Raw genomic sequence first — 25,077 nt, forward strand, 5'->3', positions numbered from 1 at the left:
TTGTGTTGTTTTCTAGAAACACTGTAGAAGAACCAAAATTCATCAAATAATGAATCGTATTCCTTTTTTATTATTCGGCTATGAAAACGCTGAAAGAGAAAGTGGTTTTGATAGTCTTCTTTTTGAAAAATTGTACAACCCAATATAGAATTTTTATTTTGGACTTTTGCGTGCGTGAAACCACCAGGAATGTGTCGAGCGAAACTCCCCGAAAGTAACGAAAAAAAATGACCGTCCTTTTCACGATCATTTGCCGGAAGGTAATTGCACCCCAAAGACTCTCGTGTTATTTTTTATTTTTACTTTTCCGCCTATCCTCCCATTTGGCAACGATCGAAACTTACTCCGCGTGAGTTATGTGCCTGAATGCTTTTACAGGCAAACGGTGCGTGTTCGGTGCCGGACCGTACCTCCACCACGTTAATTACTTTTATCTACGCCGATCTAATGTCATGAACGTTAGATATATAGCCTGTAAGAGGAACACACACAGCAGGATAGTAGCGAAACAAAAAGTTGAAATAAAACTACCGACTTACTATTGTTATTGCTGTTGTCTTTTTCGTTTTTGCCGGATGTGGATGTCCCGAATTGTGGGGGGGAAACGCGAAATGTACTTCGTGTGCCCGATGTGTTGGGCCGCTCCTTTCTTCTGGCTTCGTCCAGGCTTCCTAGCTGCCCATTTAAGTCCTTTCTCTCTCTCTCTCTCTCTCTCTCTCTTTTTTTTTAACGCTTTTTAATGTTTTCGGAGGCACTGTGGAAGGAATGCCAAGAGTTGGTAAACTACTCAAAAAAGACGACAATATTGTGTTTGTTTATTCCTGGCACGTGGGACACCACTTGTATTTGAAGGAGGAAAAGTTGTCGCTGGAACACACAACAACTTTCGTGTAGTTTTTCTTTTAGCTGAGCAAAGGTCAACACGCTCACAGCATTTCAAATAAAAAATGTTTATTTCGTTCGTGTACGCTATTTTTAGTATTCTCGTCCTCTGTATGCGCGAAATATTTTTACAAACGACTGTCAATCAAAACTCCCACGTTTTCAACGGATTTACGGCGGACACATGACGTCAGTTTTACATGCCGTTAAAGTGCACCTACATTCATCGAATTAATTAGCTTTATTCAATTAAAGATGATTAATTGTTTTACTTGTCTGCGATGGGCACATAATCAGAGATTATGAAACCGTCCTGATCAACGCAAAAAGCTGCCCCTCCAATGGTTTGCATTGGCTCGTAATTGCCACCATTGTCACATTGGTAACTATGTGCTTTATTGGCATCCGCAAAAATGACTTGATCTCGTGCGCAATCTGCCCACAAAAAACGAGAAAAATTTAAATCGCCGTTCAAAAACAAAAAATTAACATGCGGTAATAGCTTACAGCATTTCTGTGTCAGCTCCGAATTGGTGTTGAGCTGGGTGGAGTAGGACCCAATGTTTACATTCGCCCGCCTTTTTTTTTAACACGAAAAAATAAAATTATAATAACACGTCAATTATCCCATGACAGTAAATGCTAGTTTCGTTTTTGTTTTTTTGCTCTATGCGTAGGTAGTAATTAGTTAATTACGTGCGGCAATAGCACTGGTTCCCATCGCACTGTTTAGCGTAGTAGGATCCATCGGGGTCACACTGAGGCGCAGCGAGCGTGATTGGATTACCTCCGTGGTAGTTCATTTCCTTTTTGATGAGTGCCAAAGCGTTGAACTGGCTGTCACAAGTCTTCAAGTAATTGAATCCCATGGTGGTCTCGTTGTCTGACATTTACTGTTTAAATATAGTCCTCTAAAATAACCTCATATATTTGAATTTACTTACAGCATGGCAGCGTTTTCCACATTGGGGCGTTTACGGCGTAGGAGACGGGCTGGCCCGATAGCACGTTGGCACAGTAACACATTCCACGGTTGCACTGCAGAGGCTCAAAATTGCCGTTAGATGAACAGTGAAAGGTGAGGTCTATGTTTTTTTTGTCCTTCTTGAGATCTTCTACCAGCCTCGAGCATTCTGTCGCAGCAATTAAGACTATTATTAGACAATGTTTATACCGATGCATTTATTTTAGAGTCGATATTCCGGCCAAGACATACGGCACTTCATTTGGTCGCGGTTTTCGATCCAGTCAAACCCGAAGATACGATTGCCTTCCTTGCTATAGCAGAAGCAGCTGTTGACCGTATGACAGAAATAGATTGGAAATGTTGACGATGTTTAATTTGACACAAGGATTTCTTTTAAGGATACCGTGGATCAGCTCCATTGGTCTTGCATTGCACCGCTTTGTGGGATCCGTCAATGTCGCAATCAGGCTTCCACACTGGGTTATTGATGTCTTCAACATTACAGGTGTATTGCGACGGATCTTTTTGCAAAGGTTGAATGAAAAAAAAATACGTTAGAATTAATATTATATATTTTTAATTTTATTAATATTTTATTTTTTTTTTTGCTAGCTATTAGAATTGACAACGCTGGACTTTAAAAAAAAAAAAAGCAAGGGAGGCGTGAGAGATGACGATTATATGGAGAGAGGAACTCATATTGCATAAGGAAATTCGACAAGAGTCGCATTCAATGATCCGCGTTTTATCTCCATCCCTATATAAAATAACAACGTAACATTAAACGCAAGAAACGTGAACGCCCAAGAAAATGAAATGACTTTGCTTTCATATAATGATGGCCGTCGTCGAATGGTTTTGAGTCGGTAACAACCGATCTCGGCACGTATCACGGCAACGCACGCCAAATTCGGTTTGTCATTCGTGCCAGAAAGGAAATCCTAATTATAACTTTTGTTCGTAGTAAAATCTAACTTCAGGTGTTCAGGTGTAGAAGAAACTCAAGGCTCTTTTATGGGGAAATTTTGATAGCTTCCCATTGAAGGAGTTTATCCTGTCCCTTAAACTTTCAATTAGAATTTCAATTAAACTATTTTTAATTGACGAAAAAAAGATCTCACACTTTAAGCTTGTTTCAGTTGGGTTGGCAATTGTTTCAAAATTTCAGGCTACGAATAATTATTTTGTTTTGTGCTTGTCTAGGTATGTCCTCACTTACATGCAGAGCATTTTGTGTTCACACATTTCAATCCAGGGGCACAATCTTGACTTGCCACTACAGGTGGAGTTTTTGTGGCATTGAGGATAATTGAGCCCTTCACCGTGAACAGGTTTTTCACATCAAAAGTTAATTGAGTCTCTCCTTGACAGGGTTGATTTGGTCCTAAAAAATTAACAGGAAAACTTATTTTTATAAATCTTGGCATGAAGAATAATGCGACGTGAGTTGAAATTATACTCTTGTCATGCAATAAGTATAGATTGTTTTACCTTTCAGTTGGACACATCCTGGACAACAACCACACATTACAGCATTGTTCGAGTAAAGGGTACCATCAGGACAGTCAAAAGGATTGAAGCTTTGTGTACAGCTTACTAGGCTACAGTCAAGAGGGCATCCATAGCTCACATCCAACAATGCAAAGAGGAAAAGGTAGAAAAATTTCATTTTTATTTCCCAAACAATAGCTGTAATGATCCAATTCCTTTTTGACAACTGAAACCTACCCGGGATACAACAGATTATTATCAAGATTTTTATCAGGATACAGTCAGTTAGATTCCAGTGTGTCGGCAATAGAGTGCGGAGGGAGGGGCATTTCGCAATTGCTTCACGCCGATAACATTTAGGCGTAGCTAGCAAGAGAGCTCAACTAACTTGTTGCACGGTTGCATGGTGACGTCTATAATAACGTTCATAGCATGACTAGGATGGGCGTGCCATTGCGTTTTTAAGTTAACACATTTGACATTTATTCTACTTTTGTGTAGAAATTTTCTCTTTTCCCATCCATTAGAGAATTGTTTTGTCGTCATTATGTTAGCACAGTTATTCTTTTAAAGCGTAACTGGTTCGGTGGGAGGCTACGACCTTGGGGAACTACGCATTCCATTAAAAATTTTATTTATTCATTTATCTCACATTTTCAGAATTATTCTTTTTCGAAATGTGAGCGAAGCGTAGGTTGTAAATGTACAGCTCCTCTTAGTTCTAGGAAAGGTGACCTAAAAACATTGCGTAAGATATCAACCACCTTTCTTTTTCTTTTTTTAAGGGGGGGGATTCGCAGAAAGTACGTTAACTTTTTTCTAATGTCTGCGTGACCTTCTGACTGATCACACTGGTATTATCTATCTTTTTTCTACTGTTTTTTCCGCTTTCATGGGGCCTTTTATTCTGAAACCAACATTTATTGGATCTTGTTTTTCAATTTCTGTTTTCTGTAGACAATGCGCTTAAAAATCTTACACTTTAGAAAAAATGAAAATGTTAGAATTTTGTATCACAAGAACTAGTTATGGTATTTATTCACGGAACCGTACGAACAAATTTCGTGCTTGGATACATAACACGTCTTACCGCAAAAATTTGAAATAAACACATTTCCCGCGGAAATTAAATTGATTTCTGAAATTTAGTATCTTTTTTTACTCCTAGGTGGCATTCCGATTGGCCCTTCCCATTTCGAGCTGGAGGCGCTGCATTTCCCTTTTTGGCACACGTCATCCCCCTTTCCCTTCCTCTTTGGGTCCGTCTGTCCTAGTTCGAGCAGCCTTCAGTGAGTACCATACGATCATTGCAAACGAATTCTCGTTTTAGATTAATTAATTTCACCACATTGTGGAAACGTGTTTGAAATCAGGGCAAATATTTTAAAGGAACTTAAATTTTTTTAGAAAGATAACCGTAGTTGATCCAATCACGTGGCTCACATTGCACCACGTGGTTGTTGCTGGCTTTCAAACGTTAGGGGCTCTGAGTGTTCAGTTCTTTCACGTCAGGTTCACTAGAAGAAGGGAGTCTATTTAAAAAGCCGGTCTAGCTGTTCCCAGCTTCTCTTCAGACAGCCGTGTCCGTAGACAGAGCTCCTCAGCGTTCCGAAAGGTCCATTTTCGTAGTTTTTCCCCCTGCTTTTTTTGTTTGTTTACTATTGGCGTCACAATTTTATACATCACAAATTGCCCTTTGATTTTTTTCTCACTCGTGATTTAGATTAAGGTGTCTGTCATGCAATGTAATCTTTTAACTATTGACACATTTATTTTTACAGAAAGCTTTTGAGTTTTCTTATCGCCATCCCTCCACCACATCCATCGCCGTCTCGTTCTGCACCTCATTCGTAGTTTTTTATTCAATTGCCAGCATGAAACTCGAAGGAAGAGGTATTCATTTACATTTGCTTATTTTCTTTCTTAGGCGTAAATAATGGTGGACGTCATTGTGTCAGGGTTTCTGTTTTGTTTTTTTCATATATTTTAGGTATTCAGACTTTTTTTTTTTTTTTTTTTTTTTTTTTTTTTTTTTTTTTAAGCTTTCTCTATGTGACTTGAGACACGTTCGCCAACCAAAAACTGGTTTTCATTTTCTTAGGCTGTTGTTGGGCCGTTTTTTTTGTCTTAGAGTTAACGTGGTACAGAACCCCACTGTATGCACTAAAATGCCCTCCTACCTATGGGGTCGATTTTGAACTGGGCGTTCAACAAGAACGTCCATGACAACGACCTTCAGATTGCCATAGAAACCCGATAGAACTCTCGAATGTTTTTACATAATGTATGAAAGGAAGTTAAGAGGAGTGTTATCTTTCTTGTTGCTAGGCGACGGGGCGAAGACTTTAGTTTATTGTCATCTTTTGGGGTTGTTGGGGCTGGAACTTTGATACCTTGACCTAGATTTGCCACTCCAAAAGAGGGGCGATATTTTGTGAGAACATTGAACTCGTCTTGTCAGTACGTTGTACCCAATGGAACTCTCCGTTGTTTTTATGACGCATTGACCAGCACTTGCCGAAACCGTTCCGTATCCAATTGCAGGAAGGCTCTTGGCTGATGTTTGCAATCAGCCATAATGGCTGGGAACGTCTGGCTTTTGCTGGCCCCAACAGGCAGCCGAATTTCGCTCATTGACCTGCCCTCTAGCGTACTGGCGCTGTATTTGGCTTGACGCTGGGAGCTACAGACGGGCCGATTTTTTTTTCTTTTTAAATGGCGCCTACGGTTTTACCAAGTTACCTGAAACACCTTTTTGTTGGTCTACGCGAGCACCTGACTCTGCCATTTCCCTCCCACCGCTATTCGTTTGGTTTTTTTTTTTTTCAAGGAAATCCGGCGATTTTTATAAATAACTTTTGTGATGAAGACGGGGAAATGTATTCGAACCGTGTGACAATATCTTTCGTCTGGTAGAATGCCAGTTGGGCTATCGTTTATCGCTCATTTTCTGGCTCGTCATTTCTTTTGACTTTTTGGCGCTGTTTAGAAGGGTGGGTCAGAATACAAGATTTCGCTCATCTTTTGGACACAGACTTGTAAAAATAAACTTTTTCTACACACATAGGATTAAAAAGGCGGAAGCCCCAGAGTTCCAGTTCACATTGTTTTTTTTTGTTCTAAAAGGGCTAGTTTGTTTTTAACTACCGTATTTTTAGATGAGCATGAGTTCCAGCGAAGGGGGGTGTGTTCACCGTCACGTTCGTAACGTATCAAACGTCGTCGTACTATATAAAGTTTATATTTAGCTACTGGGATCTCGTTGATCCAAATTTACAGTCTCGAAAAAACAAGTGAATGAACGACACATTACGACATTAATGAAGTAATCACTGATTTTGTGAAAATCACGACTTTATTGCCATTTTCCGGGTCACGAGTTTTGCGCAGACTTGACGTAGAATGTTGACGACTTTTAAATGACTTTGGGTAACAAACAAAAGCGAGAAACTAGTTTTAGGCCGAAATATCGCGTTAACGAACGACTTAGAACGTCACGTATTTGTATCTTTGGTACGTTGGCTAATAACTCGGTATCACGTGGCTTCTCCAGGTTTTGTTAGGACAAGCAAGGCATGACAATAGTGAACAGTGACAAAAAGCATCCAGGGAGTCGAGATCAAAACAATGCGTCATGTGAAATTTACTAATTTAATCAGCGAATTGTTATCACCATGGGTTCTATTTCAACATGGCGTTTCTGTAGTTTCACAACTTTATTGGGCTTCTCTTCAAAACTTTTGTTTGGGTTCCATTTCAAATCCGGTTGATTCCGCCAGTCACGTGAGGTGTGAATCACGCAGCGACACGCCTTGTCACGCTACCTGTCGCCGAGCTAAATGATCCCGTCCTTTTCCCGCTATCCATTTTGTCTTATAATTTATTAAAACAAAAATTTTTGTCTCAATTATTCAGTTCCTTTGTTTCGTGGCCAAGACGTTGTGTATTTGGCGTTCGTGGCGCTACGTGTTTTGTTTAGCCGGGCATTTGTTTCTGGGACGGATCGTAGAAAGAGAGAAAAAACGTGGTACGTGATGAGTTGAAAGTCTTAATACGTCATCGATCAAACAACAGCGCACGTGATGTGTTTTGCGCAGGCGCCATTCACCAACCGATTTAAAGGGATTCTCTTTCCAAAAGGCCACGATCAATAATTGAGAAGGAGAGCGTGCGCTTTCGGGAAGACTGAGAAAAGGGCGGTTCGTAAGACGAGAAAGTGGTGGTGGACGTAGTGTTGAAAGTTCTCTGGGTGCGAGTAGTAGTGTCCCCGGCGTCCCTTAGGCTCCTGCGTCTTGGTGGGGTTTGGGCAGACACCTGACGTTGGCCTTAGTCCTCGTTTCTTTTTGCCCTTCCTGTCAGATTTTTTTTTATCGTTTTCTTCTCTTTAATTTTGACCTTCCCTGCACCTTCAGGTAGGTTTATTTCTTATGTCTTTTACTTTTGATGTAATAGAAAAGAAAATTATCTTCGAAGCGAAAAGACGCTCCCCCTCCATTTTTCTTTGAATGTCCCCGAAGGTCTTTTGTTGTTGACATTTAAGAAGGGTTGAAGAAAGATTAGAATCAAAACTAAGGGGTGGTATTTTGGTTCTTACGTTTTCAGTCATTTTCGAGGATTCCGCCAGTTCCGACTGTGTCGTGGAAAATAATCCGTTTATTTCGTTTCCCAATTGTTTTCCTGCCCTTGGTAAAGAAGATTGTCGTTGTTTCTGGAAAGTCCTTCGTTGTTTGAAAGCATTATTGTCATTTGCAACTCGTTGCAAATCACAGTTAGTTTCTAATAACGCAATACCTTTTGTTTGTGTTTTGTTATCGTTGCTAACTTGTAGCTCGTTGAAAATGATTGACGTTGGATGTTCGATCGACAATGGCGTCGTTTTGGCACGCGTAACAACAGCGTGGGAAACGAGGAACTTAACAAACAAAAAATAAAAAAACAGAGGGTAGTCGGATTTCCCGTCAGTATCTCGGTCGCGTTGATTTGTGTTAGCATATTATCGTGATGGGTTTGTAATCACCATGTCACGTAGCCCCCGCGTGTTATTTCCAATGTTTTCGTTATTCGTAATCATTTGCGGTCAGGCGCTTTGTCTACTGTACGAATTTATTGGGCTACGAATTAGTTATATTAAGGAATTAAGCCAATTACTTTGACCAGAATTGCATGACGTGATGAAATTGTGTCAAAAAAAAGAATGCGCCTATTGCGTGTGGTTGTACGGTTGCAACCGGAAAGGTCACAATCGATTTATTTAATGCTAAAATGTGGACTTAACGTTTGTGTTCTTTTGAATTCATTTTTTGCGTGACTTATTTAGAGTTAGCGACCATGGCTATGGGTGCTGCCACGGCGACGACGACCAACGGCGACGCTTCACCGGTCGACATGCCCGGCCGTCGCCTTTACGCTAATGGCGCAGAGGAGAAGAACGGAGCCAGTCATCACCACAAATATAAACAATCGTCACGATCGTCAGACGACGACGATGTGCCTGACGATGACTCGATCGTGGAACGGACGCCTTCCATGATTTTCACCGATGCCGAATACAATTCGAGCACGTTGCAGGGCCTCTCCAAGCTGCGCAAGAATCGACAATTTTGCGATGTCATTCTGCAGGTGCGTGTTCTGTTTTTCGATAATTGTTTCATGCGTTTTGGCCCACGTCGTAGATCGACGTAACCTACTGCGCCCGATGAATCATCCGTTTGTTTACATAACAAAAGCTTGATATTTCTTTACCCGTCTAGTTGTGTGTGTGTGTGTGTGTACCTTAAGTGTCTCGCGTACATTCTGTTTTTAGACGCCTGGCCGTCTGCTGACGTTACAAAAAAAAGACGACGAATAACTGCGTTTCTTTTTTTTTGCCACTTTTCTTTTTAAGGCGCTCCAAATTTTCTCTTATGCATTGCCAAATCCTTTTTTTGAAACTAGAGAATCGATAAGAACGGCCATGGCGTTTTGCCCATCTTGATGTGGCAAAGAGTCTAACAAGATGGGCCAAATTCCAATAGTTTGGCCAATAACTTGACAGACTTTTATAATGTGCTACTACTGCTTAACAGCATTTACTATAATTTGTTCCTTTCATTTGTTTTAACTGTCAGGTGGGGACGTGGGAGATTCCGGCACATCGGGTGATCCTGGCCTGCTGCAGCCCGTACCTGTTCGAGCTGTTTTCGACGGACGATGGCGGCAAGTGCAGCGAGGAGAACATCATCACCTACAAGCTCAACGGCGGCTTTGAGAAGGATTCGTTCGAGCAACTCATCAACTACGCCTACACGGGAAAGTAAGCGCTGCCTTCCGTGGCGAGTTGTGCGCCGGTTCGACATTCATTTGCCGTCGTCTTTACAAACCCTCCCACCGCCACCCAATCTCTTTCCTTCCCTTCACTCTTTTTTTTTTTTTTCACACCAAAACCTTTTTTCCTCCAATGTTTCCGATCCTTCCTCAAATCCTCCCGTATGATTTCCTACAATACCAGAATGGAAGTGGTGGCCAGTCAGGTCAAGGCGGTGTACGTGGCGGCGGCCAGGCTAAAGATGGAGCGAGTCGTCAACTACTGCGCCCAGTACCTTGTCGACCATCTGGATCCTGCCACGGCCATCGAGATCCGTTCCCTGCCCGGTATCCAGCGCAATTCGGAGTTGGCGGCCCGAGTCGATGCCTATCTGGCCGCAGAGGTAGCTTGCCTGCACCAAAGACACTCTCGTCGACTCCATTCCGTATCGTTTTCTTTTGTTTGTTCCCCCAGATAACGAGCGTGGCTACCACCAAGGCCCTGCGCAACCTGCCTCTGGTCCAGGTGGAGGTGTTGGCCTCTTCTCGCGAGGAGATGGCTCTACGCGATGCCAATGTGACCATCCTTTGCAATTTGGTTTTGGAATGGATTCATCGCAACTGGGAACCCGCTCAGCTCAACGTCGACCAGCTGACGGCCAAAGTATTTTTATTTTTTTATTTTTTTCCCGTACCAGTTTCGATGCTTTTCTTTGTGCTTTGACAGACGCATTTGCTCTACCTGAATTTGGACAACTCCCTTCACGATTGTGTGGACATTGAAAGCGGCGATGTAATTGATTCGGATATTGTTCAAGATTACAAAAAGATGTCGATCCGTCTTTCCCAGCCGGGCGGCAAGGTTGCATCATTACTCAAATTCTTTTTTGTTTCCGCAAATATGATGTCTGATGTTTATTGATTTTTTTAGAACAAACGCCGAGGTTCGTCACAGCAACCGTCTCGTCCTCGCCACTCCCTCTACAGGTATAATATCTTATCTTATGAATTCAAACGTTTGATACAAATCATTGCTTTACGTTGTTTCATTCGTAGCCGCAACATTTCAGAAGTGGCCACTGGTTCCGAAACAATCCCAGAAGAGTTGGAATGGCGTGTAGTTGCGGCAACGCAGATGGGGGAAAAGAGTATCATGGCATTGACAGTTATCAACGGACGCATGACCAACTTGTCCGTTCTTCAGAGACTAAATGCTGCCCATAATGGTGCAAGGTACGTTACCTAATTATCCATGTTAAATTATTCCTGAAATAATTGTGTTCGTTTTTTGTTTCTTTTTAGCTATAATGATGGTACTTTCACGCCCCTGTCAACCCCAGGACAGTCTAGACCGCCCAGCGTTGAGCGATCGGCTGAAACTCTCAGCGCCATTCCTCACATGAGCACACCGCGTTGTGCCGTTGGATGTGCCAATTTGAACAACGCGCTATTCGTTTGTGGTAAGTAGACTTACTCGTCCGTGCGTTTAGCAGACAGTAAAATAATGAAGCAAAATTACGTTCAGGCGGCTACGATCGGGGTGAGTGTTTGCGGACAGTGGAGCTCTACGATCCACTGCTCAACCGCTGGAGCCAATTGCCGTCCATGCGTGAGGCTCGCGGTCGATTTGACATCACCGTCATCGATGGCAAAGTCTATGCTGTCGGTGGTTGTAACGGGACCACCGAGTTGGCAACGGCCGAAGTCTACAACAGTGATAACTCCAAATGGACGGCCCTGCCTCCATTGGAACTGGCCCGTTCGAATGTTGGTAAGTAGCCATGCAATTATTCCCAAGCAGATTGCTCAACAACTAATCTTGCCATTTTACAGCTGTTTGCGATCTCGCTGGAAAGGTGTATGTTATTGGTGGTTGGAATGGACAGTGTGGTATGAAGCAGTGCAATATCTTTGACCCCGTTGAAGGAAAATGGACTGAAATTGAACCTCTTAACTACGGTAATACTAATCCACTTTAGGCAAATTTATTGATTATGTTAAACATTTTTTATACTTTAATTTGGTATTCAGGCCGGTATCAAGCTGCCGTAACCACCAGACTGGGTAAACTTTATGCCGTGGGTGGATGTGACGCTTGGAACTGTTTGAACACTGTGGAGGTCTTTGATCCTGAAACCGGGGTGTGGGACTTCTTGCCGCCTATGAACACCGCTCGTAGAGGATGCGGTGTCACTCTTTATCAAAGTAAGATTATGCATGTACTTGTGTCATGGCTCTCTTCTAACCGTTTGGATATTTAATCTTGTAGACAAGTTGTACGTTGTTGGTGGCTCGGATGGCACCCAATCTCTATGTACGACAGAAGTATACGATTTTGAGACCAATACGTGGTCACCTGGACCGTCCATGACTTCTTGCAGGGCTAATATTAGCGTTACAGTAATCGATGGCAAACTTTTTGCCGTTGGTGGATTTTCTGGTATTGTTTTACAAATGCCTTATTTATTTCCATAACAAATTTGCGTTAAATTTTGTTTTTCTTGGCTCACAGGAAAAGTCTTTTTAAACAGTGTTGAATACTTGGACCCCGAGTCGATGGAATGGACGACATTTGTCAACAGGTCGTCAGCCGAAGATACGCGATCAGAGGCTAGTGCTTTCAGCCGAAGAGAGTCGCAAATAACTTTACCTCCCGTCGACGAGGAAAACGTCGAAGAGAAAATTCCAAGTAATCAAGTTGATTCTAGCGGATGCGAATCAGATGAACATTCGTCGTAAAGAAACGAACAGTCATTCCGCAAGACGAGAAACAATGATGTTCTGAATCCGCGATCAACATTCTATCAGCTTCCCCTCCGCCCCCAAGGTTAGGCCCATTTTTTTGTTTATTTCATTTTAAATCGTAAGAAAGAAAAGTTACGAGGAAGGGACACTTTTTTTCTTCTTGAATCTTTAAAAAAAAAAAAAGAGTACGGGGAATACCTTTTTTTTTCTGTTTCTCACCGGGGACCATCGCTCACATACTAAAATTGGAATTCTCATAGAAGTAGAATGGGTTTAAAAAAAAAGAGAACTAAAGTTGAATTATTCTACGTTAGCCCGACTCTTCGACAGATTGCAGAGCGAAATTTACAAAACAATACTACTATTTTTGATGATAAAACATAAATAAGTGCCAGTTGAAAAGTTTAGCAATTTGCTAGAAGATGTCCAAGGAAGTGTCGTCTGCTGATTGTCGGAATCAGTGCGATCGGTTTCATTTAGTTTTAAACGGGGGGAGAAAAAGAATTTACATGTACTCGAATTAGTCTCTCGTTAGGCGTTTCTATCCTCGTTCAGAAAAGAAAAATCGAGACGCAACATCTTCACACAAATTTTGTTGGAATTGTTTCCCTTGTTCCGGAACCGGACACTCGAACTACTTTTGAAATTATTTTGCCCCCTAAAAAGTGTGTGGTATTTGGAGTAGCGTGATTCGCATCAAAACGAGAGATGGATCTTTCTTATCATTTCTTTAAGTTTTGTTTTCATCTTTGATTTGCGATTACATTAGAGTACACTTTACTGTGATAGCTCGCGAAAGAGAAATGTAGATTAAAAATTCAAAGGTATGCAAAACAAAGAGGCAATGCAAAAATGAAACAACTTGAGTGCTGGAAAAACTAATTTAATGCATTGCGCGTTCTTTTAATCTGCATTTCTCATACGCCAGTTTTTCCCTCCACACCCCCTTCTTTTTGAATTTTCGTTTTAATATCAACACTTCTCATTCGAGTATACACCCTCACATCTGGCCATTACGTAAACCGAATACACACTGCTGTCGTTGAAATCGATATGTTCTCACCGTCAATTTCGCTGCTTGGATAGCTCTTCAGATCTTCTAAAGGTCCTTTTGCTACTAGCTCTCTGTTTCTTTTTGCAAGTTGTCACTTAAATGTTTGGGTTAAAGACGAAGTTTTTGGAAAATCTTACAAGGTCGCCTAGAAAAACGATAAGCTTTTTGGCAAGAACAAAATACTTTTATGGTGTGTGGGCTAAACCAAACTTTGCAGCATCAGTTGCCTGAGCTGCCCATTAAAGTAGATAAAAAGGGAGATTGAAATTCACGCGCATGTTCTTTGTCAATGCTTTGGCAATCTCGATGGATTGCTCGCTACAAACGAGTTGCATCCATTATGATATCCGTTTTTTCTACAAATGGATTTAATGCGTGCTATACCGCGGCGTATATTTCGTTCGTGTTTTTGTAAGGGACGTTACGTTACATACTTTTGATGAAAGGCGAATTTGTTGTGCAGGAATGGGCTAGTAGGTTTTTAAGCAGTTACAAGACTTTAAAGGTTTGACAAGTTGCGTTTTTATCCCACCAGCTGTTCATGTCTTTGTAGATTTTGGGTGGTAATGTTGGATCGTGAAGAGCGGCACACAGATGACACATCCCTTTATTGAAGTCTTGCTGGCTGTTACGTACTTCAAAATGGGATTTCCACCAAAAGTACTCATTGTACAAGGTGTCATTCTTGTCGAGTAATATCATGTAGTCTGCTAGTTTTTTAATATTTTCGAAATTGGCCGCGTTAATGAAGGAATGTCTCGGTGCTATCTTTTCGTGGTGATTGTGGAATCCGACAACAATTGGGATTATGGGCTCGTCCATCATGCCGAAAAATCTAAAGGCAAACAGTTTTATCAGTTTTTCGATCGATTTTTCGTAATTTAATTTTTTTACTTTTCGGTTACGTAATCTAGACACAAGGAATTTTCAAGTGACAAGTAAAACTTGTACTTTTTTCCGGCCATTTTTCGGCAGTCATCCTCGCGTTTCCTTGGACAGACCATTGTCCCACAGTCTCCATAAATATCGACGTCAATGTACTTTTGAAGCTCTCTCACCATTTCGTTTCTTCTGCTTTGTGACGCACAGTTTGAAACGAACCAAGCGGCTATTTTCGTCTTTCCCTCTGCGTAGTTGATAAGGGAAGGACGGGATAAGTAGTTTTTCATTTGTTCATCGGTGGGATGAAGTGGAACGCCTCCATTTGGTTTTATGTATCCGTACGGACTAACCATATCCGAGTCCCAGCGATAAGTCATGGTCCAGTTGAAAAAGTTATTCATTAGATTCGTATCAATAAATCGCCAAGCTGCAGATTCAATACTCCAGAACACATAACGTTGGTGAGGCGATCGCTTGTCCGGCAAATCGTTTCGTGTCCAACTGCGAAGATGAAACACTACAGCGTCGTATTCTTGAACATTAGTTCGATTGTCACTGGTTTCACATTGCCAAACAGGGCAGCCGGATTCACGCAACGCGTTGCGTCCTTGGCCAACGCCGTATTCTTTGTTTCCGTAGGCCTGAAGTGTATTTAGGCTAAGTTTTAAATGTTAAATAGACGACGATGACTTGGATTTATTCCTACCTCGTTCCAAAACAATATTCGTTTGAAGGGTGAGTCAGTATCCGGCAGCACATCCTGTGCGTACCTTTCCATCAGCTCGTAGCGTTCACTTGTAGGGCTTGGCGTTAATAATTTGGTGCGCAAATCTGTCTTAGGTACGATGTTAAATATTTCCTCTTCTCTGTACATTGAATAGTTTGGCGGATCTGTAAGAAACATTTTCACTACAGAAAGTTGTCGGACATTGTGTCTCATCAAAACAAAGTAACACTGTCCAACAACCAACACGAAACCTATCATGATTAAAATATTTTGGCGGCGCTGTATGTTTAACATTTTTTTGTTTTCACTTGCACAAATTCCGCCGTGATTTAGTATTGCGTCGGCACTGCTTCCAAAGGAACAACTTTGTTGAATGAAACTTTGTATATTGCACTTTGACGGTGTAAAATGTTTCATGTCCTTTTGTACACACTATCCAATGTAAACTAAAGATATGGTTAAATTGTAGTAGAGATAACAACAAGGATAGTATTGGGCATGCGGGTTGTTCCCGCGATAGCCCAGCCTCTACTGGTTGCTGCCCAAACCGCCCGGCCCTTGTGCTTCACGTAAGTCTATTAAAAAATCCCCTCGAGGTTTTATTAGTTGAAAGCAACTATTGCTCCAAGAAAAGGCTGGAACCATCTGCTGCTACGAGTCTGGGGTGCCACGTACCTGCCACGTAAGTACGTGTTCAAAGAACAATCGAAGGTGGAGTAAAAATCCACTCGTAAAATAGGTGGTCCTGACTGTTATAGCTTTCCTTAACCGCGGAAACAGCAGGAGCATAGCTGGTTCCGCAGCATACCGCTAGTTAACTTGACGGATGATTTTCGAATTGTTGTACGTCTTGAAAATATTGTAGTTGGAAAAGGAAGTAAATAATTTGCGTGTGATGTTCGTGGTATACCGCTGCAATAGGTAGCCATACATCAGCGTGTGCCTTGCTGTCATGGGACACAAATGACAAGCGAATTCTAATTGTATTACTGCACCACAAAGTGAAATCTGTCTAGAAAGGAAAGTACTCTTGGTTGGGTTTTTGGTTCAATAAACTTAAGAAATTTAATTTTTTTTTTTTTTTACATAATGCATATATTTACAGTAACAAGTAACGAACACACTATTTCGCATCGGCTAGCCACTGTATGCTATACAGGTTCTTCGGTCCGAGTGGTCAAGGGTAAATTACTTTCCCTTTTCCAGAAGCAGTCATTCAAGCAACTGAGCAAATAATTCTCCTGTCTCCTAGAAAAAAGGTATTTACTGTTAAATAACTTATTTCTTTCAGCCATAGACTAACTCGTGTGTATTTTTAGGTCGGTTTAAAGAATTCCTTTTGTGGCGACACATGGTGACAGGACAGAAATAGCGGATTGCGCCATCACGACACAATACCATAATACGTAATAATATAGTCTATATTCCATAGTTTCTTTTGTTCAATTTCTATTTCGTGTAGAAAAAACTGACTCGTGGGACGACAATTATAAAAGTGAGGGCATTTTCCATCCGCTCGCTTTATGCTGTGGTGGACCATGGATTTCCTGCCTTATTATTTCGCGAGCAGGAGAATATCAGACCCCTAACAAATGGTAACGTAGTATTTGTGAGGCTCAAGTTTCCGCAGTGCACAATGTTCCAAGTGAAATTTCCCTATATAAAATCTCATACTTAATCTCTTTCACTGTTGATATATGAGACGCAGTTTTCTCATTCTTTCGACAAGTCAGAGGATTTGGTATTATCCAACAACTCTGCACTTTTATTTTCTATTCAACATTGATTCAAACTTGAAAAGCAGAGCCTATAGATTTCACTCTTGCTATTTATAAATTATATAAAGATCTAAAAAGAAGGAAAGAAGTTGCATGTTATGGCAGTCTTGATTGGAAGCATCCACCACCAACATGGAAATTGCGCTCGTTTGCTTCTTGTGTTGTTGTATAAATTTTTAGTTGAACAAAGTCAAAAAGAAATAAGAAAATGAGAAAACAGTATAGCAAAAAGAGTGCCTTTTCCCACTTTGTTTGTTTGCTGAGTTTTTGTTTTACACAACAAACCGTTAAAACACAAGTTGCATTCGACGCAGTTTGCCCAGACGTCAACGTAGTGCAAAATTTTGACGCGCAAAAGGTTTTCTGATTTAATGCTTTCTAAATTTTGATTGAACTTCAATATCTGCTTCTAAAGTATTCAGGTGTATGGTTTGAGATTGAGTCATACCCTGGGATGATTGACGAGTTTGACATTTGCGTGTCTTTGAACTATACGATGCAACCAGACGGCAATCTTCAGGTTACCAGTTCTTGGTTCAATATCAGGTATTTTTTTTTTCTATTTTATATTTAACTATGGTTATTATGAAATTTTTTAGTTCCAAGGTTCATGAGAGTATCCAGGGAAGTGTTCGTCTTATCAATCCTAGTTTGGGAGCAAAACTACTGGTTACATTTCCCACTTCACCTATCAGTCAGTCAATGTCAACCGACGGTAACTTTTGGCTCCTTGAAACAGATTACATAAATTACGCTATTGTTTTTCTGTGCCTTCCGGTCAGATCAAACATAAGCTTTCGTAAGTTGCTCGTCCATGTCGTTTTAATCAAAACGTGCTGTTTTTTCTAAAAGCTTTCTTTAACTATATAGAATATCTTTCTTACTTAAGCCGAGAGCGGTTTCCTTTTACAGCTGGTCTGAATTTCGTTCATCAGCGTATGGAGTCGCTGGGACTGGATCGAACGTTTCTCAAACCAAACAGTCAGATAAACTGTCCGTTTAACTGAAAAATGTAATAAACAAAGGTTGTTTGTTACGAAACGCCATTTGACCCCACATACCACTTGACAACCACATTACATTTTAAGAGTTATTCGTTATGCGGCTTACCACCGGAACGTACTGGCGCGACGTACTAAACCTATTGTTTCGATTTTCATTCATCGTTTCTCTTTACCATCGCGCCAGTTCCTTTCGGTAGTCGTAATTCAAAACGAGCCTGATGGTCGAAATTTTCGTTAAATTTTGAATTGAATTCATTAATTTTTGTAGTAAAATGGGAAGACTAATACAATATTAAACCTCAAATAAACTTGTATTTTTTGTTTGTTAAATTTGCAGAGCAATGGATGTAGTAAAAATTTTGTTGCTGGCTTCGAAAGCGAATCAAACGAAAACAGCTTTCAGTTTTGGTTATGCCATGGTATTTTTTTCGAATTACACATGTGAGTGAATAGTGAATTTTTGCAAATTTTGACAAAAATGGGAAGGCCATATCCCACTTGTTAAATTTTGGCCAAATTTCAAATGTTGCATAAAGTACATGATTTCGATTCATAACTGAATGAAAGAAAACTAAATATAAAAAACTAAGTTGGTGTACGTACATTGCTAAACAGAGGATGTTTGATGTCATTTGATGCAATATTTGATGCAAGGCTAGCGCGCCAGTATGCTGCAGCGCTAGCGCGATACAGCAGAAAGTCGGGCTTAAAAATTTTTTCGGTAAAAACTGTCACTCATTGGAATTGTTCAGGTAGACATGTGAACCTGGTGGTACCGGAGAAACTGGATGGCCTTAACGAAAACTCATCATACTCCATTTTGGAATAAACTAAAGAAAAGAGCAAGAAATTAAATTGTGTTTCCCCAAGTATTACGCCTTTTTCCTTTTTTTTAAAGTTAAACCTTGGTTTGGATGATTACTTTAAATTTGTTTTAGAACATTTAATTTGTGATGGATAAAGTTTCTCTTAATGACTTTTGCGTCCACAAGAGGCGCCTTAAACCGTGGCTCATCGGCAGTTTTTTTTTCAGGCATATTTCTAGATCGTTTTAACGCGTGCATTCTGCTGTATAATCTAATTTGTTTCATTCTGATATACATTTTTTCTGTTCAGGGTCACAAGGTATTTGTTTGCTTGTATTCGTAGTAGTGTGATTACTTTAATATGGTTTTGTTTAATTTAACAGTGTCGAGAAGGACATAATGCCAGAGTGTCCATAAGCTGGTTGGGGCGGTAGTGGAAGTCGTACTTGCCATGAGGTAAGAAAAACAAAAAAAAACTATTCAGGTTTCTACATTCTAGTCTGGCTAATCCATAGTCATTAAACAGTTTGGAGAAAGACATTTTTCCATGGAATGCCCACAAGGAGGAGGTGGGAGTCAACCTCGTAGGTGTCAGAAGGTGAATATGAGACTTGTATCGAGTTTTTTTTTTTTTTTCTGATTTTCATTTTTCATTTTTAATGAAGAAGAGGGCCATGTGGCAAAGGATTTTCCACAAGGAGATGGCATTGGTGGCAGCAAGTGTTACATTGTAAAAACCAGTTGTATCTTCACAAAAAATTTTTTATGTTCCAGTGTTCATTTGCTTACCCCTAGTGTCACAAAGCTGGCCACACCTTGAAAGGCTGCCCGAATCTGTTCAGTGAATTGACGGAAGACGGAAAGCCTTGTGAACAATACATTCCGGAAGCTGTGACATGCGATGAAAAGGAACTGTTTAGGGGGATTGTCTGTGGGGAATCTTTAACAATTTTGATAAAGTCACCCACCAGGTAAACCATTTTTCGAAACAGTATTTTATGATTTGAAAATATCTATTGGGTTTGCTTTAGGTTACAGGAAAAGATGTACCTCAATACATAACATCATTCGAAGAAGCCGGCCTGCGCCCACTACTACTTCAAAACATTAAGAATTCTGGCTACATAAAACCAACACCTGTACAGAAAGCTTCAGTTGCAGTTATTCTTGCCAAAGAGATTTGATTGCTTGTGTTGTCACGGGCTCCGGCAAAACGGTAATCCAATTAACTAACGCTGTGTAATTTTGAAACCTTGATGCCCTCATACTGACTTGATTCGAATGGGTCGGTATGAACTGGGTAAGTTGAGGTAAAAGTAATTTTGAGTGGGCATGTCGGTGATTGTGACTATTAAAAGGTCCAATTGCATCTAAGATACTCAACAAACCCTTCGTGATATTCGTTGATTAAGTCATCTAAAATTTCACATTTTTTCATGTAGGCGGCGTACTTGGTACCGGTTATGAACATATTGTTAGAACAAGGTGTTGCTGGTGCGTCTCGCACCATGGTTCAAAAGCCAGAAGTTGTAATTGTCACACCCACTCGTGAATTTTCGATTCAAATTCACCGCGGGGCGTGTAAATTCTCCTACAATTCGGTTTTAAAATCTGTCATTATATATGGACGAACTGTCACTAGCCATCAGCGGTCAAATCTTCAAGCTGGGTGCAATACTCTTGTCGCGACCACGGGGCGACTCGAGGATTTTCGCGACCGTGGAGTATTTTACTTCTTGACGGCCAGTTATTTAATTTTGGACGGAGCTGATCGAATGCTTGATATGGGTTGCGGTCCCAATATTGAAAAAATTGTCAACCATCCAACGATGCCTCCGAAAGGCTGTTCTCGATGGCTTTTGAGTATGAGATTTGACTGATGTAATGCTATTTGTTTCTCGGTATAGAATCTGTCGTGTTTGTATGTTTTCGGCTACATTCCCAGATGAAGTGTAAGCGCTGGCTGCGAGTTACATTGAAGACCACATATTCGTCACAAAGGGCACTGTCGGTGGCACCAATCCGGATGTTGAAGAGCTGTTTTTCCAGTGCTCGAAAAGAGATAAGAGAGCTAAGCTGATCGAAGTTTTACAAGACCTCGGTGGTGCCAAAACTATCGTTTTTGTCGACAGCAAAAAGACCGCGGATTTCGTCGCTGCATTCTTGTGCAATAACAACTTACAAGTAAGAATCAAAACTGTTGGAATTGGGCAAAGTGTCTTAACTTTACATGTCTAGTCTACCAGCATCCAATGTGATCGTCTTCAGAGTCAGCTGAGCAAGCGCTTCGTGACTTCAAAAATGGTATTAGGAATATTCCCGTAGCCACTAACGTTGCTACCCGTGGTTGTTGCTGCCCGTGGTAATACTTTATGGGTTCTTCGTTCGTTTTTTACGTATTTGATGTTTGTATTGTTTTTCTTTGATATTGCCAGCGTCAACTATGTCGTAAATTATGACTTGCCTACTGATATTGAACAGTATGTTCATCGTGTTGGTCGAACGGGCCACATGGGTAATGTTGGAAAATCAATAAGGTTCTTTGACCAAGAAAGAGATGGCCCTAGCGCTGGAAAATTTTTGTTTTTGTTAACTAAGGTACCTACTCCAGTTTGACATCTAATTATATTTCTCTGCCCTTGTGTTCGTAATTAATAATCCTACGTATTTTTTTTTTAGTCCAATGCCGATGTACCGCCATTCATGCAAGCGATGGTCTCAGGCGTGAGTGGAATGGGCTACGACTTTAGTGCCCCTTCGACCGGATTTTGCTAGTCGAGATATGCGCCAAGTAAGTTAAGACCTAGGTAGTTTTTATTACTTGTAGATCTAATTATCTATTCGCCGTTCGGCGATAAACCTGGATTTGCTGCCTTGCCCACTGAAGTTGAAGAGAGTTGGTATTAACTCAATGTCGTTCACTTGGTTGGCTTATTTTGGAGTAATCCAAAACCAAAATTCGTATCCGATATCATCTTGGAACTTGCATTGTCTGTTTGAGAATTTGATTACGTGTTTATTTTGCTAACCCATATACCTCAATACAGAACAAATTCATTTTGTTTAAGGAAACAGTTAATGGGAATATTTTGTATTATACTTTTCCATTTTTAGTGGTTATTTTCTTTTTAATTTATCAAACATAGCTATCAAAATCTCAAACAATGTATGTAAGGACAGTTATGGCATACCGGTAGCATGCTGTCATACAGTGCAAAAGGTCTGTGGTTCGTATCCCAGAATGATTAATATTGCTTGGCGCAGTCGTCCCCAAAAAAATCTGGAATGCTGGCGTGGTTGTCCCCGAAAAATTCTGGGACGCTACCGACCATCAGATCGTCGAGAAGAAAGAATTTTTCCTTGTTTTTGCTATTTTTCGTTATTTCGACATATAAGTGTTTCTTGTGAAGAAAAAGCGTACCTGACGAATCTGCGTGTTGAACCCTAAATCTTCGGCTTCTGAGGCCGATGCTCTACCGTTAAGCTACTTCACATATTTTAGTACTACTATTACTAATAGTGAATTTAGGAATACGTGTTGGACTTAGAAAAAAAAAGCAAGCTTCCTTTTCGTTGCCTGACAAATTCACTGGCTCAGAACATCGAAACCAAGACCCAGGCCAAAAATATGAAGGCTTACCTTTCTTTGCCTTTACCCAGTGTTTAGGCAAAGGCTTGGCTGGCTTGGAACATCGAAGCCAGGACCCAGGCCACATGACTTTCCGAATACCAATACCTAATATATATGGCAATCCGTTTTACCCCAAAAAAAAAAAAAAAAAAATCGGCCTTTTTTTTCTATTTCACTGCTATCGCCATCTACCGGTGGATAGGAGTAAAACAAAAAGTAAGGCCGATATTTTTATTTTATTTAATTTTTTTTTTTTTGGGGGGGGGGGGGGGATAAAGCGGGTTGCCATACATTGCATCAGACTCACCCATTCGCCAACCCAAGTGTGCATATGTCTTTCTTGGACAATTATTTTATTTTGCTACTATGTTTGGTAAACTGCAATTATGCCCAATATTTTTGTATTTGCATTTTAGGTCTACTCTTAGATGATCTATACCTAATCATGTGTTTTAAAGTGATCTGCTTTCACAGCAGCTACATTTCTGCTGTGTTCTTTTCCGTTGGTCTATGGTTCTGAATTGAGCCAGGTATATCTATTATGCTATGTCACTAAGTACTATAGGGAAAAGAATAACTGAAGTTGATTGAGATCTATTCTGATTCTCCTGGTATCCGTTTCAACAGGTTTTTATTTGCTTTTCAACATCCATTTCATAGTGGTACATGTGGCTTTGATTAATATTACCATAAAGACTGCTGAAAATGGGTGTGGTACGGAAACCTAGAAATGGCATGAGTTCAACATCAAATATGGATTAGGTACTTCTCGGTTTTTTTTCCATCGAAAAAGTATTTTTAATGCTATTATTTTCCATTCACAGAATTTTAGCAGGGGATCAAGTCAAATCTGGAAGTGTTACAGGATGGAAGAGTTGGCCCGTAGTTGAAAAAACACTGAGAGTGCATTTCTGTTAAGGTATGAGGTAAAGTAATAGAGTAATGGAAATTGTCTAATGAGAAGTATCATCTTGTGTTAATAAATCCGGTACAATCCTCATAGAATCCTTCATAGTTCTGTCACAGCTAGAAGCCTCAAATAATTCTGCTTCTCTTGCTAAAGAACAACTTGTCCTTTACGTTCAGAGTGTTGGTGAAGCTGGTTACTTAAATGGCCCTAAAGATGTTTCACTTCGCTGTCATTGCAGCGATGAACATCATACATGGACTCTTTAGGTATGAAAGGATTTTTCTTCAAATAATTTTGAATTTATGACAAAGCATTTCTCCAGCTTTTTGCCAACCATGTCTAATCTAAAAAAAAAAATTTTTCCAATAGGAAAGGATTTTCATGTACTAGGAACACAACTATCAACAATGCAACATTCTACAGGTGCTAGTTTATCATTCAAGAGCCCTATACAATGAAGTTAATCTGCAATTTGTATGTCCTTTCCCAAGCTTCCACCAGAAGTTGAATCTATGAGTCATGTAAGTTCCATGATCAACAATTGATGTGTTTAAAACGGTGTTGTTTTTCTTTTCTCAATATAGGTTAATAGTAACATTGGATCTGAAAAGATTCTTGGTTGGGGCAAGACACTGAATAAATTGTATTGATTGGATGGATGACATGACATTGCTATACTTAATTCGGATTCCCCAGACGGTATTTGATATTTAAAAAATTGAAGTGCATATCTGGGCTCCCTTCTTTTCTGAAGCCCCGTTTCCCCTTGACTCATAATAAGCCCGTAGGGGGTCATGCCCCTACTGTACGGTATATATAAAAACAACATATACCGAGGTTTGGAGGGCTCTGGCCGGAAAGGGGACGTGGGGTGCCGCTTCGTCCGATGATGTGTTCACGGAGGGTGACGTGGCTGCCCACAAATCCGAACTAAAGGTTAATCGCTCCTGTAAAAATGTTCCAAATCTTCAGCTCTTCTTCCGGCTTCTCTTAGCCAATCACCGGGTAATCTCCCCGGTGGGTCAACAAGGCAGTGTCTCCCCCTGCCTGGGTTGACGGCAACTTTTGAAAGGGCTATTGTGCCTTTTTAAAGTTGCAAAAATAATTGTAATGTGCAGAGAATTGTCAATAAATTTTTTTTTATAAAATGTTTTTTGCAAAATTTTTTTCTTTCATTGTCTGTGTTCGCTTTGTTCACACATTACATTTATCAACTTTTTTTTTATTTAGCTTGCTCAATTCATTTTTATGGTTTTTGCCACCGTTGTATCGCTTATCTGTTAGTATTCAATTAGTATTTATTACACTTCTTGAATTCTTGAACTTAGACAAGGAACAACGTGTAATACCTGGATATTTTCTGAAGTAATTTTATACTTGTATATTGTTTTACTGGTATGGGAATCGATCCCCAGACATTCAGCGTGCAACGCCGATGCTCTAACATTGAGCCACGAGATATATCTATCATATTATATCTATTATCGCATATCATATGTTATAGTCTAGGATGTTTATGTAGTCTTTCACAAGTATATATTTATCTTTTTTTAGCTTTCATAAGGTTCATAGCTCTGTGGTAGAGCATTCAGCTGCGGTAACTGTTACCCTGGGTTCAAACCTTAGTAGATGTATAAAGATCTACGTTTCAATTTTATTCAAAGTGTAAATGCAAGTCCGCAAGTGACTAGAAAAAAGCTAACCTGACATCATATGATTCATGGCTCATTGGTAGAGCATCGGCGCGGTATGCCGAACATCCAGGGTTCGATCCCTGGATAATAATTGAATGCTAACAGATAAACGAGAAAACAATGGAAACAATGCTTACCATCAAAGGTGGCATAAACAATAAAGGTGAATTGAGCAAGCTAACTAAAAAAAAATTGATAAATGTAATATGTGAACACAGACAATG

General features: G+C 40.3%; 5 protein-coding genes and 1 long non-coding RNA gene across 9 annotated transcripts in view; 4 read left to right on the forward strand and 2 right to left on the reverse strand.

Annotated features, from left to right (window-relative positions):
• LOC130689843 (probable peroxisomal acyl-coenzyme A oxidase 1) overlaps positions 1–25,077 on the forward strand; it is a 66,213-nt gene that overhangs the window by 11,008 nt on the left and 30,128 nt on the right. The gene's annotated exons all lie outside the window — the stretch shown is intronic.
• On the reverse strand, positions 935–3,553 carry LOC130690099 (uncharacterized). Its single transcript, XM_057513069.2, has 9 exons — positions 3,341–3,553; positions 3,069–3,233; positions 2,253–2,370; positions 2,099–2,175; positions 1,827–2,015; positions 1,579–1,765; positions 1,390–1,460; positions 1,155–1,317; positions 935–1,099 (listed from the first exon to the last, which is right to left on the reverse strand). The coding sequence occupies exons 1-9, from the start codon at positions 3,516–3,518 to the stop codon at positions 1,054–1,056; spliced, it is 1,194 nt and encodes a 397-aa protein (XP_057369052.1). The 5' UTR covers positions 3,519–3,553; the 3' UTR covers positions 935–1,053.
• Positions 3,481–13,419, forward strand: LOC130689801 (influenza virus NS1A-binding protein homolog). 3 transcript variants are annotated; one of them, XM_059496079.1, is made up of 15 exons: positions 3,481–3,503; positions 4,509–4,629; positions 8,658–8,959; positions 9,448–9,632; positions 9,828–10,026; positions 10,098–10,286; positions 10,350–10,484; positions 10,554–10,609; positions 10,679–10,855; positions 10,925–11,082; positions 11,148–11,393; positions 11,456–11,581; positions 11,654–11,827; positions 11,892–12,062; positions 12,135–13,419. In XM_059496079.1, exons 3-15 carry the CDS (start codon positions 8,669–8,671, stop codon positions 12,359–12,361), a joined length of 2,334 nt encoding a protein of 777 aa, XP_059352062.1. In that variant the 5' UTR covers positions 3,481–3,503; positions 4,509–4,629; positions 8,658–8,668; the 3' UTR covers positions 12,362–13,419. The 3 variants fall into 3 exon arrangements, with proteins under 3 accessions (XP_059352062.1, XP_059352060.1, XP_059352061.1); XM_059496077.1 differs by lacking the exons at positions 3,481–3,503; positions 4,509–4,629 and adding exons at positions 4,931–4,955; positions 5,122–5,233; XM_059496078.1 differs by lacking the exons at positions 3,481–3,503; positions 4,509–4,629 and adding an exon at positions 7,499–7,752.
• Positions 13,896–15,462, reverse strand: LOC130690020 (alpha-(1,3)-fucosyltransferase C-like). The gene is made up of 3 exons (XM_057512983.2): positions 15,010–15,462; positions 14,316–14,944; positions 13,896–14,256 (listed from the first exon to the last, which is right to left on the reverse strand). Exons 1-3 carry the CDS (start codon positions 15,445–15,447, stop codon positions 13,911–13,913), a joined length of 1,413 nt encoding a protein of 470 aa, XP_057368966.1. The 5' UTR covers positions 15,448–15,462; the 3' UTR covers positions 13,896–13,910.
• On the forward strand, positions 16,134–17,849 carry LOC130690237 (apolipoprotein D-like). 2 transcript variants are annotated; one of them, XM_057513244.2, is made up of 6 exons: positions 16,134–16,289; positions 16,350–16,436; positions 16,493–17,166; positions 17,224–17,354; positions 17,408–17,607; positions 17,679–17,849. In XM_057513244.2, the coding sequence occupies exons 3-6, from the start codon at positions 17,017–17,019 to the stop codon at positions 17,813–17,815; spliced, it is 618 nt and encodes a 205-aa protein (XP_057369227.1). In that variant the 5' UTR covers positions 16,134–16,289; positions 16,350–16,436; positions 16,493–17,016; the 3' UTR covers positions 17,816–17,849. The 2 variants fall into 2 exon arrangements, with proteins under 2 accessions (XP_057369227.1, XP_057369235.1); XM_057513252.2 differs by lacking the exons at positions 16,134–16,289; positions 16,350–16,436 and having other exon boundaries at positions 17,041–17,166; positions 17,231–17,354.
• Positions 19,000–21,079, forward strand: LOC130686698 (uncharacterized). The gene is made up of 8 exons (XR_009421406.1): positions 19,000–19,074; positions 19,145–19,216; positions 19,284–19,348; positions 19,414–19,589; positions 19,650–19,834; positions 20,061–20,481; positions 20,564–20,802; positions 20,857–21,079. It is a non-coding gene; the product is annotated as an uncharacterized LOC130686698 (long non-coding RNA).

This window comes from Daphnia carinata, chromosome 7 (genome assembly GCF_022539665.2).
Source record: "Daphnia carinata strain CSIRO-1 chromosome 7, CSIRO_AGI_Dcar_HiC_V3, whole genome shotgun sequence".
NCBI classification, from domain to species: domain Eukaryota; kingdom Metazoa; phylum Arthropoda; class Branchiopoda; order Diplostraca; family Daphniidae; genus Daphnia; species Daphnia carinata.

Bases quoted from the DNA above. Each gene is read 5' to 3' on its own strand.
- LOC130690099 (XM_057513069.2), bottom strand. From the start codon at position 3,518: ATGAAATTTTTCTACCTTTTCCTCTTTGCATTGTTGGATGTGAGCTAT. The intron at 3,234-3,340 runs GTAAAACAATCT...TTAATTTTTTAG, and splicing joins AGGATGTGTCCAACTGAAAG to GACCAAATCAACCCTGTCAA. The intron at 2,176-2,252 runs GTATCCTTAAAA...TACGGTCAACAG, and splicing joins ACCAATGGAGCTGATCCACG to CTGCTTCTGCTATAGCAAGG.
- LOC130689801 (XM_059496077.1), top strand. The intron at 11,083-11,147 runs GTAAGTAGACTT...AATTACGTTCAG, and splicing joins CAACGCGCTATTCGTTTGTG to GCGGCTACGATCGGGGTGAG. The intron at 11,394-11,455 runs GTAAGTAGCCAT...GCCATTTTACAG, and splicing joins ACTGGCCCGTTCGAATGTTG to CTGTTTGCGATCTCGCTGGA.
- LOC130690020 (XM_057512983.2), bottom strand. From the start codon at position 15,447: ATGAAACATTTTACACCGTCAAAGTGCAATATACAAAGTTTCATTCAA. The intron at 14,945-15,009 runs GTAGGAATAAAT...AATACACTTCAG, and splicing joins GAATATTGTTTTGGAACGAG to GCCTACGGAAACAAAGAATA. The intron at 14,257-14,315 runs GTAAAAAAATTA...GTTTGCCTTTAG, and splicing joins CTAGATTACGTAACCGAAAA to ATTTTTCGGCATGATGGACG.
- LOC130690237 (XM_057513244.2), top strand. From the start codon at position 17,017: ATGAGAAAACAGTATAGCAAAAAGAGTGCCTTTTCCCACTTTGTTTGT. The intron at 17,167-17,223 runs GTTTTCTGATTT...CTGCTTCTAAAG, and splicing joins AAAATTTTGACGCGCAAAAG to TATTCAGGTGTATGGTTTGA. The intron at 17,355-17,407 runs GTATTTTTTTTT...GAAATTTTTTAG, and splicing joins AGTTCTTGGTTCAATATCAG to TTCCAAGGTTCATGAGAGTA.